Genomic DNA, 15,528 nt, shown 5'->3' with positions numbered 1-15,528 from the left:
ATAAAATTATGCAATGATATGTATAGCTAATTCATGGAAGACCCTTTTATTCAGAATTTCAAACTTACTAATGCGTAACACCGAAATAGGTTTAACAAACAACGTTTTTTTTTTACGTTTCGTCATCGCATGTTTGCGATGGTTCTCTGAAAATATCCAGTATATTCGACAAAGAGGATTAAATATGTTGTCTCTCAAACGTTAACTCGTATCACTTTCAACATGAGCGAACTCGGTTGTTTCGAAAGCTATTGTTAATAAAAGATAAGAGTAACAAGGCGTCACGATAAGCTCTTCGACATGCAACTCAATGGTTCAGGAACGTTGCGAACGATGGAATGTTTTTTTTTTTTTAATGTTATCTGGTGCGCATGATTGATTGGCAGCGGCCAGACGCGACGACGGTAAACGCTGGGTCATTCGGTGGCAATTACGAGACGTTTCACGATCCCATTGAAAATCGTTTCTGGTCATGTGTGCCAATTAAATATTGATTTTCCGTTCGACGCATTGTGATTCATCACACGTCGCAATTGGGGTCATGAGAAAAATCGCATCTTTAAGTTTCACAAAAAAAAAAAGTAAATGTACAATAGATGTATGAGCACATCCAAGATCTTTTCTGAAAGAGAGAGTCTCTGTCAATTCTGTTATCACACAAACAACAATCTTTTGCGTTAATTAGTTTTTTTTTTAAATATTTTAGAGTTTGGAATGTTTCCTTCTTGTTTCTGATTTTGAATGGGAAAAATATTAGGTTTCGTCAATCATAACTTTTTTTTAACCACAAATTTCAGGGAAAAGAGGTTGGACCTTCCCTTCCCAGGATACTCCAATGAATAAAAATATTTATGTACATCTAATGCTATTGTTAGTTAAATGTAATAAATAATAAGTATGTAGATCGCGTAGGTAAACGTATAAAATATTTATCGCGTTATTAACTGTAATATAAATAAATCTATTCTGATATTATACGATAAGTGAAAGATATTTAAATTAAAGTAAAAGATATTTTAATAGTCTGTTATCTCTTTATCAAAATGATCAGTACTTTTTAAATATATAATTGTTTAGACTAATATGTAAAAGATTATATTCTGTATAAAAAATGTAAATAAATTTAATATAAAATTCATTATTTTGTTAAATAAAAAAATATCTTTTAAAAGCTTTTAAAGCCAACATTAATTTTGGTATAATAAAAACTCTTTTCGTATTATTTCTTCGTAATAAGGATGAAAAGTAGCTCGACCAGTTCACTCAAGTGGCTGTTAACTTTGACCGTTTTTTTTTTTATGTTAAACGTGCAATATTCCACTTTTACGATCCTGCACAATAATTCTACCATATATAATAATATTTAATTCTACATTAAATTCATAATTCACAATAATTCTACCATGTAATATTTAACTCTGCGTATAAATTCATAAAAATGTTCACAAAGTTAAACGAAGTCATCAGCATGTCTTCCTTTACGTAACTTCTAATTTCTTCAAAGTGTCAAGAAATAAAGCGTTATACAAGCAAACCACAATTTTCTGCATTTCTTTAATTGCATTCGCTATCTCTTTAAAAACTAAATTATATTTTACTTATCGTTGACATTTTAAAATACGCTTTTTACGCTATTGCGCAATTCTTATCCTGACTGCTTTCTGTCTTTAAATCTTAAAGATATTTATTTCTCTCGCGTAAAAAGTATAGGACGTAAACTATAAGAGAGATGCACTTACCGCAATGATGATCAGTACTGTGTCACATCTAGCCAATCCAATCAGTAGATAATTGATAGAAGATTTCATCTGCGGCCGCGACAAGATGATCATTGAGATCGTGTTGCCGAAGATTCCGAAAAGACCAATCAGGTTGACGAATATACCATAAATAATGAAGTCAGCTAGGCCGTTGGTATTGACCTCCTGTCCACATTCGAACGGTCCTTCATTGTTGTAGTTGCTGAAGTTTTGCATAAATTTACCATCGTAATAACGAGAAGCGGCCGTCGTTGTCATTATTGAACTTATTTCCATCGTTCAGCAATTTTTATCACTTCCTGATTTTGCATTACCCTTCAACCTCGTCACTTCACGTTACCATCTTTATTCTCGCAAGCTCTGTGTTCTCAGTTTGTCTAGCCTTTCCTTTTGCTTCTTCAATTCTGATTGAATCTTCGTGCTCTTTGAATTTATTAACTGTAAATTATTTGTGTAATTTTCGACTTAATTATTTGTTTGTTATTAGAAATGTCACAAAAATTAACTTGGGCCTTAATTAATGTTGCTTTTGTCATTTTTGATACTATTAATAATTATTATTAATAATACCAAATTAATATTGTAAGTTAATAGATAAAGTGCTATTATTAAAAGATCTATCAATTAAAAATTATTTGGTATATAAAATATACATCTCCAAAAAGAAAATACGTTCCTTAGATTTTTAAAGTTTTTTATATTAAAAGAATGTAGATTTAAAGTTACGCTAATACAAATTTTAATTTTTGACTTTTAAGATTTATTTCTCATTTCGTGTATACGTTCAAAAGCTTCATTATCTATATATGCATTCATTATCGTGCCTTCCGACTAATTTAATTTTTGTTAGGAAAAAGTCGGGATAAAGAGTTCGTTCGTCTCAAGTGACCCGTGTCTAAAAACTTAAAATCACTAAAGTTTTCTTCGTAAAAGACCGTGAGATGTTTTATTGCAAAAAAAAAAGAAGGAAGTAACTTTTACCTTTGTTATCAAATGTCGACTTGACAAGTTGACCTCTCGTCTTTGATATTAAAGTGTATTCGGATATCATAACGTCGATCTTATGCCCGATTTATTTTGTTCTATATTATTCTCGATCGTGTTTCGTGGGAAGAATCGGGTCGGTTTAGTCGTCTCCGCGTAGAGAGTTCCGCGTAGATGCTTTTACGATGTATCGCTGTGTTACGACGAACCGCGAGCCGCTTTGCCATTCGAAACTTCTGTCGCAGTAACTTGAATGGTGGTAATCTGCAAACTGAAAAGGAGAAAATATAAGTTATATATTTTTAAAAAGCGTAATTGCGTTTTCTACATAATTTTCTATTAAAAGCGTATTAAAAGAAGTAAATATTAATTGAATCATTAATGAAATAACGAAGAAATATACGCACCTAATATTGTAAAATTATAATAAGCAAGGATTACAATCAAATAATTCAGATAAATGAATAAATAAAAAAATTAAAAAAAAGTCTTTAAGAGCTAATACAGGTTGTGTATAAATACATATATTTCTTTATTATAAAAGACAAATATATGTTTCGATTCTAATTTGGATCCTTTTCAGTATAAGATAATAATACTCTTTAGTATATATTTTATTACAATTAATTTTTATAACAATAGTATGCTGTATTTGTTTATTATATTGTTTAGTTTATTGGAATTTAATGAACAACCATTAACTTTATTATGCTGTGAATATGAAAAAAACTAGTTAACATTTGATTATATTATATTTTTTACATCGATATTTTTGACAATTTTTATGATTGTTATTTTATGCAAATATTATAAGATACTGAAGAGGATCCAAAAATTAGAATCGAAATGTATATTTATCTTTTATAATAAAATATATGTATTTGTACACTTACAACTGTGTTGACTCTTAAAGGATTCTTTTTACTTTTTTGATTGCAATAATATAAGCAATTAAATATGAGCAGATTTATAGATTTTCAATATTATTTTATATATACAGAAATTTCTTACTGCCTCTTTTTATCACAAATTTTAAAGGTTTTATTATTATTACTATGATTTAAAAGTTGATTTCAACGAGTACGAGTTTATCATTACTATCATTTCACCGACTATAATAGCAGATAAATAGTGTGGTGATATAATTATTAATTGTTTGCCACAACGTTTACATCTGAGCTTTCGTGGGCATCGGTCTTGTTTGCAAACAGACACGGTCGCGTCTATCAAGCTGTGTAGATAGCGCATGTTATAGGATATAGACACGGAATATTGTTAAAGGTTTCTCACGATCAGTGTGTATTGGAAATCTCGACCGAGTAAGTCGTGTGAGTTCGTCAATTTAAAGCTGAAAAGACATACATTTTGTATACTGCGAGATATTGGTGAATAATAATAGTAATCGGATTGGGCAATTCTCGTAATTCTTCGTTCGGGAGATTTTGCAGGATTTGCATTTAATTGGATTACGTATAAAATCGGTATGTGTGAATCTTTATTTAAAATGCGTTTAACTGGGCCATGTATAAAGTCAATATATAGTAAAATAATTTTTATTTGAGATAAGAAGATATAAATTCTTTGAGTTATGTATTGTTTATATCTTGATATTTTACTTATTTACAGATTAGCTTGTAGATCTAGATTTAGTCAGTAACTTTCGACTGCTTCCAAGGCAAGAGAACAAAATGTGAGTATCAAATATTATCGAACAGATTAACAATGCATAAATCGCTTTACCGTTGATTAATGTATAATTACAAAAAGTAATGATTTTTTTTCCCTTATATTCGCTTATTACAAAATGTTTAAATTATATTCTATAACAGTTATATTTAAAAGTTAAATATTCAAAGTACAAATAAAACAGACGTTGTATTCGTACTGCACAAATATTCGAATTATATGGTGGATTGAAAATAAAAGTAGATGAAGCTGCTTACGAACTGATCGTTCGAACAATCGCCATGTAAATAAAAATTCACACATTCTGAGACCAACGATCGTAACGCAATCGCATAGCGCAGCAGTTGATGGTGTAATGAAACATTCCTTTTATCTACTTGTTTTGTATTAATTTATTACATTGTACGTCTTACAATCTCAAGGGTAGGTAAATGAGTAGAAATCTCATTTACGACGACTGTGACGGATTCGATAAGGGTGCGATTACGTGTTTCGCGACGCAGCTGTATATTTGCGCTTGTGTGCATATCGCAGATACATACACGCGTCCAGATCCAGGCATAAAGGTGCAATACCGATTGTATCAAAACGGTTGATCGCATTGGCGACGTTCACGTCCGTTCCAAGTGATCCTATGGATGCGTATTCGCGACGCAACTGCATCATCAATTGCGGTATGCTCACTCAATTTCCACACGACCAATCTTGTGCGTAGTTACGGTTTTCCGCATTTCCGATCATCTCTGTTTCAATTTGCGATATTGTCCCGCCGTTTGCTTTGCAGGCTGACAATAAAAAATGGCTATGACTGTCTTTGCGATTTTTAGCCTCTAAAAATTTAAACGGAAAAGCTTTTTCTTGAGTATATCGGTACATTTATAGCTGCGTAAAAAAGAATTAATTTTAGATAGTTATCTTCTTATCTAATTCTCATTTAATTAATATTATAATATAACAATAATTGTTTTATTGCAATATAAAAGAGATAACGAAGTTTTATAGTTGGTATACAAAAAGTTTATATTTCTCTTTCATTTTTGATGTATTTAATATACTTGTTTGAGACAATCTTTTCACATCATTTTGTATATAGATATAAATAATATATAATTAATATATCTGTATTTTTTTAACACATTAATGTATTATAAGATATTTTTGATCATGTTTTAATTAATATTTAAGAATAATTTTACACTGTAAAATTCCCTTTAATGCGACTGTAATGTATTGAGAGATCTTTCTTTCTCTTTCTCTCTCTTTCTCCCCTAAGGAAAAGGGAACTTTTTCCCTTCGTAAGAACGAAATTTCACGTGTGCAATCTTTACGCGATTCGCTTAATGTATGGAAAGTGCTATAAATTTCTTTTGACATGTAGAGCAAATTGGAAGCACGGAGATCAATCTTGCGGATATTGCTTGCTACACGAATGTTTCTTGTCTCTTCAATGTTCGGATCACGTCTTAACTGCGGAATTCACCATGGGGGGTTCAAATAAATACCTAGCTGTAAATTACTCCGCTGCGATTCGCGTGTGTCACTTAAAGACAAAAACTAATTTACTTCGACTGATCTATCCCGCCGGGTGGTCGACGAAATACCCGTTGATCAATTTATTTTTAAACTCTTCCCTCCTTCCTTATACGCGCGTCGTCGAACGCGAGAAAGTTTTGCCGAGTCGGTATTTCTCACAACGGAGGAACCGAACAAATATCCACTCTCTTCTGCTTTTCAGTCTTGGCACGTGTAGACGTCTAGGAACGCCGAGATGGCTGGCCACCTCTTTGATAATGTTGCGTAACAGCGATATTTGCGTGCCCAAACAGAAATGCACATAATTCGCACTTCGTATGAAACAACATGCGGGATGTGCGGGATGCCAAAATTAATTCGCAGTAATCGAGCGTCCGTCGCACACCGCGCGTGTAATTAAGGTGCTTGAATTATTGTATAACGTACGTGCTAATTAATTTACAGAAAAAAGAGCTCTATTAAATAGCTATTAAATAAATATACCATATTGTCATTTTTCATCGCTACTGTGTGTCTAATATTCTCTCACATTAGTGACAATTAAATATTATATTTCTAGATTTATTATATTAACTATTTGTATATTATATACTTGTACATTAACTATTTGTTTTGGATACGTTTCTCATATTTTGCTTATACGAGGAAAAAAAAATGTTCAGTATTCAGGATTAATTTGATCGCTGAAATTTGTTGTTTTTTCTTTTTTAGACTAAACGCGTTTTTTTTTTTTTTTTAGGCTAACATGTGAACTCATGCATATTTCTCATACAAAATATGCCGTCAATCACACCGTGTTCCTTTCTTAGTTTCTTTTATTGGGACATCGGCACGAGATTCGAGAGCAAAACACACAATATTTCTTCGTTCCGTATAGAAAATATTCAAACAGACTCTTCTTGTCTGGTATGCTCATTCAAGGACTCAAGTAACTCCTTGGGTCACATTTTTGCCCTCGATTTTTTTTAATTCTGTTTTCCTTGAACTGTATTGCGATGCCATCGTAAATGACATTTCGCCTTTTCGTAAAGCCACTCTTTTTCTCGAATAAAACGTTTTTCACGTGATAGTATTGGAACGATAATTTATATATATATACGAACCGAAACGACGTTTCTATATCAGAAAACTTTTACATTGTTTTCCTTTTTCTTTCTCTCTTTCTAAACCGCGAGTATTATATAGTTTTCTTCAAGTATTTTTATGTGTTATGTATCTCAAGTATTTTTAGAAAGTTAAAGTTGCTCCCTCTGTAAATTTGCCCTCTCTTTCCTTCCACTTTTTATTCTGGAATAAAATTATTCGTCCAAGAGTAAAGTTGTATTGCAAAATGGAAAGTCAATTGTACAGACAATAACAAAATTTTCTTCTGGGACGAAACTTATCTCTGGAAAAGATAATAAAATTTATACCGTAGAGAAAGAAACTGTTAACTTTATGCAAATATCCCAAGTTCGAGCGGAGCAATTTCCTTAATTAATTTCCTCCCAATATTGTTAGATTCGAAAATATTATCGTCGTATTATATTAAAATACTTGTTTTTAAGTTAATTTCTTTCAGACGGACAATAGATAAAACTATAAAAAAAGCCAAGATAACGCGACAGCGCGTATCTTGAATGCATTCCGGGGGTGATTTATGAGAAGTGTAAGTCAACGCGAAATGCATCCGACCGCAATTTGCGGCTTGCAAGAGATGCATTTTTGTTTCGGATACGCCGCAGATTAATTCGAGGCTTTATTATTGCAGTGGTATATCCTTTTCTTTTTCTTTCGTCTCGTTAAGCACGATTTCTACGTTCACGGCGGGCAATCGCAATTTTTCGAACGAGAAAACACGTTTCAGAGAACAATGACCAACGATATATTCTATCTTTTATTTCATTGCAAAGTAAATTGACTATTCTCGTTTTTCTTTTTTTTTTTATTACAATTAAAACTCCCTTTGAAACGTTATATGCCAGAGATTTGCGCATAACAGCAGATCATTAATTGAAGCACATTTCAGAAAAAAGTAATTAGTAATTAGTAAAAAGAAAAATGAAGACAATAACAAGAAGCTTTTAAAGGAAATTTCTTATTATTCTTAAATTGTCTTCACCTTTCTTTTCATTTATGCGTTTACATTTGATCATGTTCGTGTTAACAAGAAATAATGAAATCGAAGGCCAAGCGAATTGTTCATGAACAAAGTCCCGCTTCTACTTTCGTCAGAAATCGATAAATCTTTTTTCACAAGTTATTCCGGAACGCTATGTATGTATATGTATGTATTACCTGGTGGAAAAAATTGGTTAGAGTTTGTCTGAAAAAATATAAAAAATGACAAATTCTAACAAATTCAAATAATATTAAATTTGACTGAAAGTATTTTATTTTATATGTAACTGTCCGAATTTGTATATTTGAACAATTTTCGGAGAAATTTAGAACAAATTCGGACACATTTTGACTACATTTTGGATATATTTGAACAAATTTTTCCACAAAGGTTGCTGTAGATGTTGCACGAAGACGGCACAGTCATCTCTCAAGATTCGATTACAGAGGACCGCGAATAGTATTTATACCAATGTACAAAACGATAGTCTAGATATAATATAGAACACTCAAAATCACATTGTTGTAACACGTGTATTATTAACAGTTACTAGAAGCTAAAAACAACGGTTATTGTCGGAACGTTAATATCTCCTAAATTGTAGCTATTAATCTTTCAAATAAGCAGAATTCTTTTCGCCGTTATTCTGGAATTCAAATTATTCACATTATTGCCAATGAATATATATTTCAATAAAAGGTACTTGTTGTTACAAAAACATAAAGGAACTATTGTATATTAAATCTTTGGAGGCAAAGCTTCTTTTGCGTATTCTTGAAAGTAAATGCATCCCTGTTCTAAAATTAAAAAAAATATATATTTTTAAAACTGTGGAAAATGAAAAATATTAATCAATTTACATTAAAAGGTTCAACTTAAAAAATCGATTATGTGTCTATAATGTGATTTATCTTGCCGATAAAATCCTAAAACTAATGGGACGACGGAGACTAGTTAAAGATTAGTACGTACATTTGTCGGTAAAACTTTTATTTACCAAGTGGGTCGCGCCGGTGTTACGTTTAGTTTCGTTGCCCTTACAAAGTAGAACGGTCAGGAAATGAGATGGGATTAGTGTCAGTTGTAAGTAATAACGCCGAAGCGTGAACGCAGCAGCTGGTACCAGCGTCGTTTCTATTGCGGACATTACGGAAGAAAGCGCAGGGCTCTGCTCAGAATCCTATTCTGCTTCTACGTATTTGCATAATTACGTGACTCCATTCTCTCTGAGCCTACACCGAAACGGCATCAATCTTGCTGTCGAGATGCGATTGTTCCTGAAATGGGGAATCGTGTTTCTTCGCCTCGTTATTTGGGAGAAACATAACAAGGAAATCCTCTAAAAAATGGTAGTTTTAAGCAATAACATCAAAGTATGAAAGTTACAAGAATGAAAGAATTATTTGTAACTTTAACGTAACAAATAACTGAAACGTTATTATATTATTTTTTTTATCGCGATAATTTTTTATCACAATGAGAAATATAATGTGAAGAAAATTTACTATGAGAATAATAAGATTAACGCGTTCACGCAGATATACTCTTTCCATTTGCACAATCGTTAATCCTCGATTAGTCGAGAGGCAACCAAGCCGGACGCTAATTATACTCAATATAATTTACTTGCCGAGCAATCTTTTTCCGAGAACGTTTCGAAGAGACGTTTTAAATGCCTTCACTCTGCTCTGATTATCCTCTATGTAATTACTTTACAAAAGATTATGTTTTAAATCTATCGCGGCGTCACCGATTTGTATAGATTTTTACATTTAATATGTTTTTAGTATATTCACCCTTTAACAATTTTTTAGAAGTACAGTTTCCAAAAAAGATAAAAATTAAAAAATAAATATATTCTTCATTTTTATATTTCTCCATTTCCAATTATATATTTTTCTATTTTTCTATTTTTCTATTTTCTCATTTGTCCAGTTTTGAATTTTTCGTTGTTTTAATGGAATAGGGATGATGGATGAATGTTTTTATGATACAACATATTTCTCGCAATATCCAGCTACCGATGCGTGAAATTATTTCACTGTTTGTTACAATTACAATCCAGGCATCTCGATCACAACCTTATAAACAGCAGAATTATTTTGCGTTTTATATTTACGATGCCTTATCATTTTTACGAATGACCTGTTTTAGGGACAGTTGGATATCATTTTTCAAAAGAATTCACGCGTCATTACCTTGCTGGATACACTTTTTTTTGGATATTTTACTTTTTCTTTACTTCTAAAGGATTCATTCTTGTATGGTTGAAAAATATTCTTTCTTAATAAAATTATTAATTTGTTGCTACATGTAATATCGATTTTTCAATATCTGACTAATTGGAGACTACCTTTAATTAATAGGCAAATACCTTTAATTGAAGAATGAAATAACTTTCAATGGGGTGTTAGAGTACGTCCTAAATAAAACGCAGATGCGAGATTTAAATTTCCAGTCGCCATGTCAGTCGTTTCGTTGCGGGATCTCGAGCGTCTGGCGTTTGTTTTAATAAGTGTTAAATGTTTTCGTACTCGAACAAATATGTTAACGTAGAGTTTCGTAAATCCACACAGAAATTATCGTGATTATACGTTTTAAATAAATTGATCCATCACTACTTTTATAAGCGGTCTGTTGCGAAATTGGCGGATCGACCGCAAAAGTATCTAAGATTGTGAGGGCTGTTCTTATTAATATACCCTGATCACTCTATTCACATACTGCCAATTAAATGAATTCATTAGGAACTTTGTGTACACTGTCACATGGATGGACAGTTTGATGAAATCTATTTCTAGAGTTTCTAGTTCTACTTTCTCAAAGTTTGAGCTCGGTATTTCGTGCAGTAAAACTAATGAGTCGTAAACTAAACTATAATTTATACAAAATTGTACGTGACTTGTAGCTTTAATTACATAGAAATATGAAAAAGAGAACTTGTAAATGTATAATATGCAATTATAAATACAGATTTTTAAAAAATGTTTAAACAATCACACAGAATGTAAACTCTCACTAAATATATATTTCCCAGTTTATATTTAATTTTTCTATAAAAATGAGTGAAAATATGATTTTTATTACAAAGAAAATTATTAAAAATTTGGTTTTAGAATATATTGTATGAAAACTATTTAATTTTTGGAAAATATAAATATTATTTTTATTAAAAAATGTAACAATATATATCTCGAAATTTTAAATTTAATAAGATTGCAAATTGTAATTGTTACGAAAAATCATAGAATGAAAAATTTGTTTGAAATGTACGAAGGAGCGTACGAATTCCTACTGTATTATTATGTAGCCCTGCAATAGAAAATTCCTTTTGTATTGAACGACTACTTTGTACCGGCACGCATGCGTTCACTCTTTGAGATTGATGTTCCCAACTATTGAACTAGAATATTAGCCCCAACTATTGAAAGCATTCGCTCGAGCGTAACTGTGGTCCGATAATTTAATATTATTATATTCACAAGAGGTGCCAGCAATATTTGGACAACCTTCATGGCTTGCATTAACTTGTCGTTCCATTTTGATTGGACAGGAAAATTTCATTTACCGTTGACTTTAGAACAATTTTGATCAAAGCTTTGAACAATGACTATTTTAATCTTTCATTTAAACTTTTGAATATTATTTGTTTAATAATTTATTGAGAAAGTTACAAGTCATAGTCTTATAAAATTTATGCTCTTAATATTGCTATATTTTTTATGAATATAGTATTCATATTTAAAAAAACTAAGTAGTTTTTTATAACAGAAATTATTACTTTTCTATGTCATCTTTATCAAAAAATTTAATAAATATACATAATAAATGATAAAACATTTATTTAATTTTAAATATAATATTGAATTTCGAAGAACTTATTTCTGAGACAATCAAATTTAATTCTTCTAAAAGTAAAATTATGGAAAGTATGTATTGTATATTTCTTAATTAATTAATTGTTGTTTTTGTATTCTTAATTAATTATATAAAAATGAAATTAAAATGAACAAATTTAATAATTGATATAATTATATTCCAGTTTAAAATACTAGTAGGTAATTGTACGACATTTGTTTGGAAGACATATAGATAGGGACGAAAAGAGTGACGAGGATTCTAAGTGTCAAACGGAAAGGGCCTATCGTCAGCTTGGTAAAATGGTCAGCTGTCGCTTTAGTTACTGCCAACCCTCTAAAAATACAAGTAGCCTCTCTCTGCTGCGGAGCTCTGAGTCAACTATAGGAACTCCTCGGCTAATTTTAACCGCCGAACACTGTCCACCGAATACTCTTCGCCGAGAATCTGCTACGAACTCTACAAGATCGTGCAGCCTTTGACGCTTCGCGAAACGCGGATGGACATTCTCCCGAAAGTTAAGTTCCGTAATTCGCGTTGCGCCATTTCTTCCTGAAGAAAACGTAAGTTTCGGCGGTAAATTCGTAGCAAATTAAGTTTGAATTAAGCAAGTCGAGCTTGGCGCAAAGAAAAACACAGTTTATTATTTGCTTTTGTATTTACTTAACACCGAGAGAAGTTTTATCCAATATCTGGACTGGCATTTCAATTGAAGAGTTTCAAGAGCACTTCCAATGGCGAAAACACTGCTCGTGTAAACATATAGGCGCTAAGAAATTCTACTTTTCAGCGAAACTTTGATTCAAAAGACTGAATTGTAATTTTAAATTTAAATAAGATTTTCTCTATGTAGTTGCTTGTCATGTCACGTACAGAATAGACCACGCGGGAAATAGAGAAACAAAGTCGACCTAAATTTAATTTGTTTCAATTTTAGCAGTAAATACTCGTCAAAAAGAGAAAAAGAGAAAAAGAGAAAAAGAGAAAAAGAGACGGATCATTCGATAAATGCAAAATCGATTTTTCTAATTTGATACAAAGATTGAGCTATGAAAATGGGACATAGATATCAAACATGGAGAAGAGAAACTAAATAGTAATCTAATATGGCTCTATATATATATTTACTTCCCCCTCTCCCCTCCTGTTGCCTGGCGCGGAATTAATGGATGAAAAGATTAAGGCTTTTTTTTTGTTTCCGCAACCTATCCCATTAGTGACGCGTGTTTGTGAAGTGTTTGCTCGCGATATAAACTCTCTTTTTAAGTAGATGAGGTTCTTGTGGTGTAAAATCGAGTGTTTACTAAGCGGAAAATCAAATGTCTCAGCGTCGCGAGAGGAGGTTATTTCTTAATAAATCGTAAGCGAGAGAAAGATATCTAGGTCATATGAAGTAAACACAGAAAACGTCTCGCAATTCTCCTAGCAAAGGTAAAAGTACACATCCCATTTTCTAGTCTAGTGCAATTTGAATCTTTTTAATTCAACGGAAGAAAATATGTAAAAGTATGTAAAATTATAAATCATGAAGTACACGTGATATGTATTATATCGGACTTACGTTAAAAAATGTTTTGATATTACAAGATTATAATAAAAATTAAATTTAAAGTAAACAAATGAACAAGCTCTCTAGAATCCATATTTCTTTTTATCTTAATTATTAAATCTCGTAAAAAAAAAAATGGATTTCTTTGTTTGTTAAAACGAGGCGAAATTTATTATTGTGAACATGGATCAGATAGAGAAGGTATGTTTGTACCAAGCGATTGCATCTCGACGACAAACACCAATTTTTCTCGCAGATTTTCCTCCATCTTATCTTCTCTAAATAAGATTTACGCGTTGGATAGCTATTTCTTCTCCCGTACCACTCTTGAGAGATAATAAAATTATAGCACGAGAGATTACCAATCATACAGCTCTAGAACGAGCTCGCGCAACGTACTCGACGAAATAACCGTTTATTTTATTTCGTAATGTAGCTTTGCATTGTGCCAGCGATCAGAGCGATACATTTGATAGTCTGACCTTTAACCTACTTTTTTAACAAATTGACAAGATCAATTTATTGAATTAATCAATTCGGATAATTAAGAAAAGAACTAAATAAATAAAACAATTAAAAAGTCTATCTAAATAAGTACAAAAAATTAATTACTCTAAATTTCTTTATTGTAAAGACAATACTTTAAAATTCTTATCATTTAAGTCATGAGATTTTGTCAGGAGATTATTGATTAGTGTGTTTAGAAAAATTCTACGAAGCAATTTTATCAGTTGCAGTATAATAGATCTATAGAGAATCACAGTTACAGTTAAAATGGACACTTTTGTTGCTATGTTTTTGCCATCTTTCAACAAATTTTAACATCTTTACCTTTTTTAATATAGTTGCATAATTTTGCGTCACACTGAATATAATTAAGGAATTAAAATCATTATTTTCAATGATTAATTTGATGTTTTTATTGCCAGAACAATTCGGCTCTTAATTAAAATAAGAACTAGTTTTTAATTTTATTCTAGATATCACATGATTAGATATGGGAAGGATTTTGTCTCATCATACCGGATTATGATAACGTTTTAGCATATTATTTATCTTCAGAAAACTTTCATAGTTCATCGAAATGTGAATTTGCACAATTCGTGACATAGAATATGGAAGTGAAATCGATCCGTGAAACCAATCGGCGATTAGTGCGGACGTCATTCGGAGGATTTGAATTATAATGTGCTTTCAGTATTCACTGAATTAGCAATTAATAGTTGTCACAGATGCGAACTATCGCGAGAGATCTGGTTTGTGTAACTCAATCAATGATATTGAACATAAAAATGGTCTGTCTTTATTTTATTAAGAGATACCACCCTCATTTCAGCAAATTTTCAATTTTTTTGTCGAAATATCACGGAAATTAGGTTTCCTAGTTGGATATTAACTGCTGGTTACTGCAGTATTTTCATAAAAAAGATTGATTCATTTAACAACCAAATTTCATTTAACTTTCTTTAAGTCGTTTTCCCTAAATATTATGGCAATTTGTTCTGAAATTATCTTGCTCAACAGCTTTTCCTCTTCTTATTCGCGCTTGTGTCACCTTTATGCGTTGCAGACACGTAATTTAGATAATGGTATTTTCACGGCGAATTAAAATTATTGCTCTCTTTAATGCGAGCATAGAGGTTAGTTTGCAAATGCAATTTGTAAGTGGAAAGAACGACTTGCGGATAATACAAACTTCTATTGTAATGAGAAAGCGGAAGGTATATGTTCTTAATAAGTGGATGATTTCATTTCCTCTTCAAAGCAATATCGACTTATGGAATAAAAACTTATTAAAATTTTATGTAGAATAATTATTTAACCGTGATAGTTTTAGATACTTCAAATTGCGATAAATAACGAAGTTTAATAATGAAGAAAATAAATAATATTTTTCTTTTCATTGTACTATAAATAATTTCATAATTAATATTTATTGAGAAAAAAAAATATAGTAATAATAACAATCAAAAAAAGAATTATTTACAAGTAACCGATTATCATTGAATTATTTTATTAAAATAGCAAAATATAATATTTTTTTGTTAAATGACACA

At 31.1% G+C, this 15,528-nt stretch overlaps 1 protein-coding gene across 2 annotated transcripts in view; it reads right to left on the bottom strand.

Annotated features, from left to right (window-relative positions):
• LOC108751341 (FMRFamide receptor) overlaps positions 1-15,528 on the bottom strand; it is a 53,824-nt gene that overhangs the window by 10,167 nt on the left and 28,129 nt on the right. For both annotated transcript variants that reach the window (XM_018491452.1, XM_018491453.1), the window contains exons 2-3: positions 2,742-3,015; positions 1,740-2,198 (exon numbers count right to left, since the gene is read on the bottom strand). In XM_018491452.1, coding sequence (XP_018346954.1) covers positions 1,740-2,036 — 297 coding nt within the window. In that variant the 5' untranslated portion in view covers positions 2,037-2,198; positions 2,742-3,015. The remainder of the gene's footprint in view (positions 1-1,739; positions 2,199-2,741; positions 3,016-15,528) is intronic.

The sequence above is a fragment of the Trachymyrmex septentrionalis genome, unplaced genomic scaffold, assembly GCF_001594115.1.
Source record: "Trachymyrmex septentrionalis isolate Tsep2-gDNA-1 unplaced genomic scaffold, Tsep1.0 scaffold44, whole genome shotgun sequence".
Taxonomy (NCBI): domain Eukaryota; kingdom Metazoa; phylum Arthropoda; class Insecta; order Hymenoptera; family Formicidae; genus Trachymyrmex; species Trachymyrmex septentrionalis.
The sequence above is the reverse complement of the archived record's forward strand: the minus strand, read 5'-3'. Positions and strand labels throughout refer to the sequence as shown.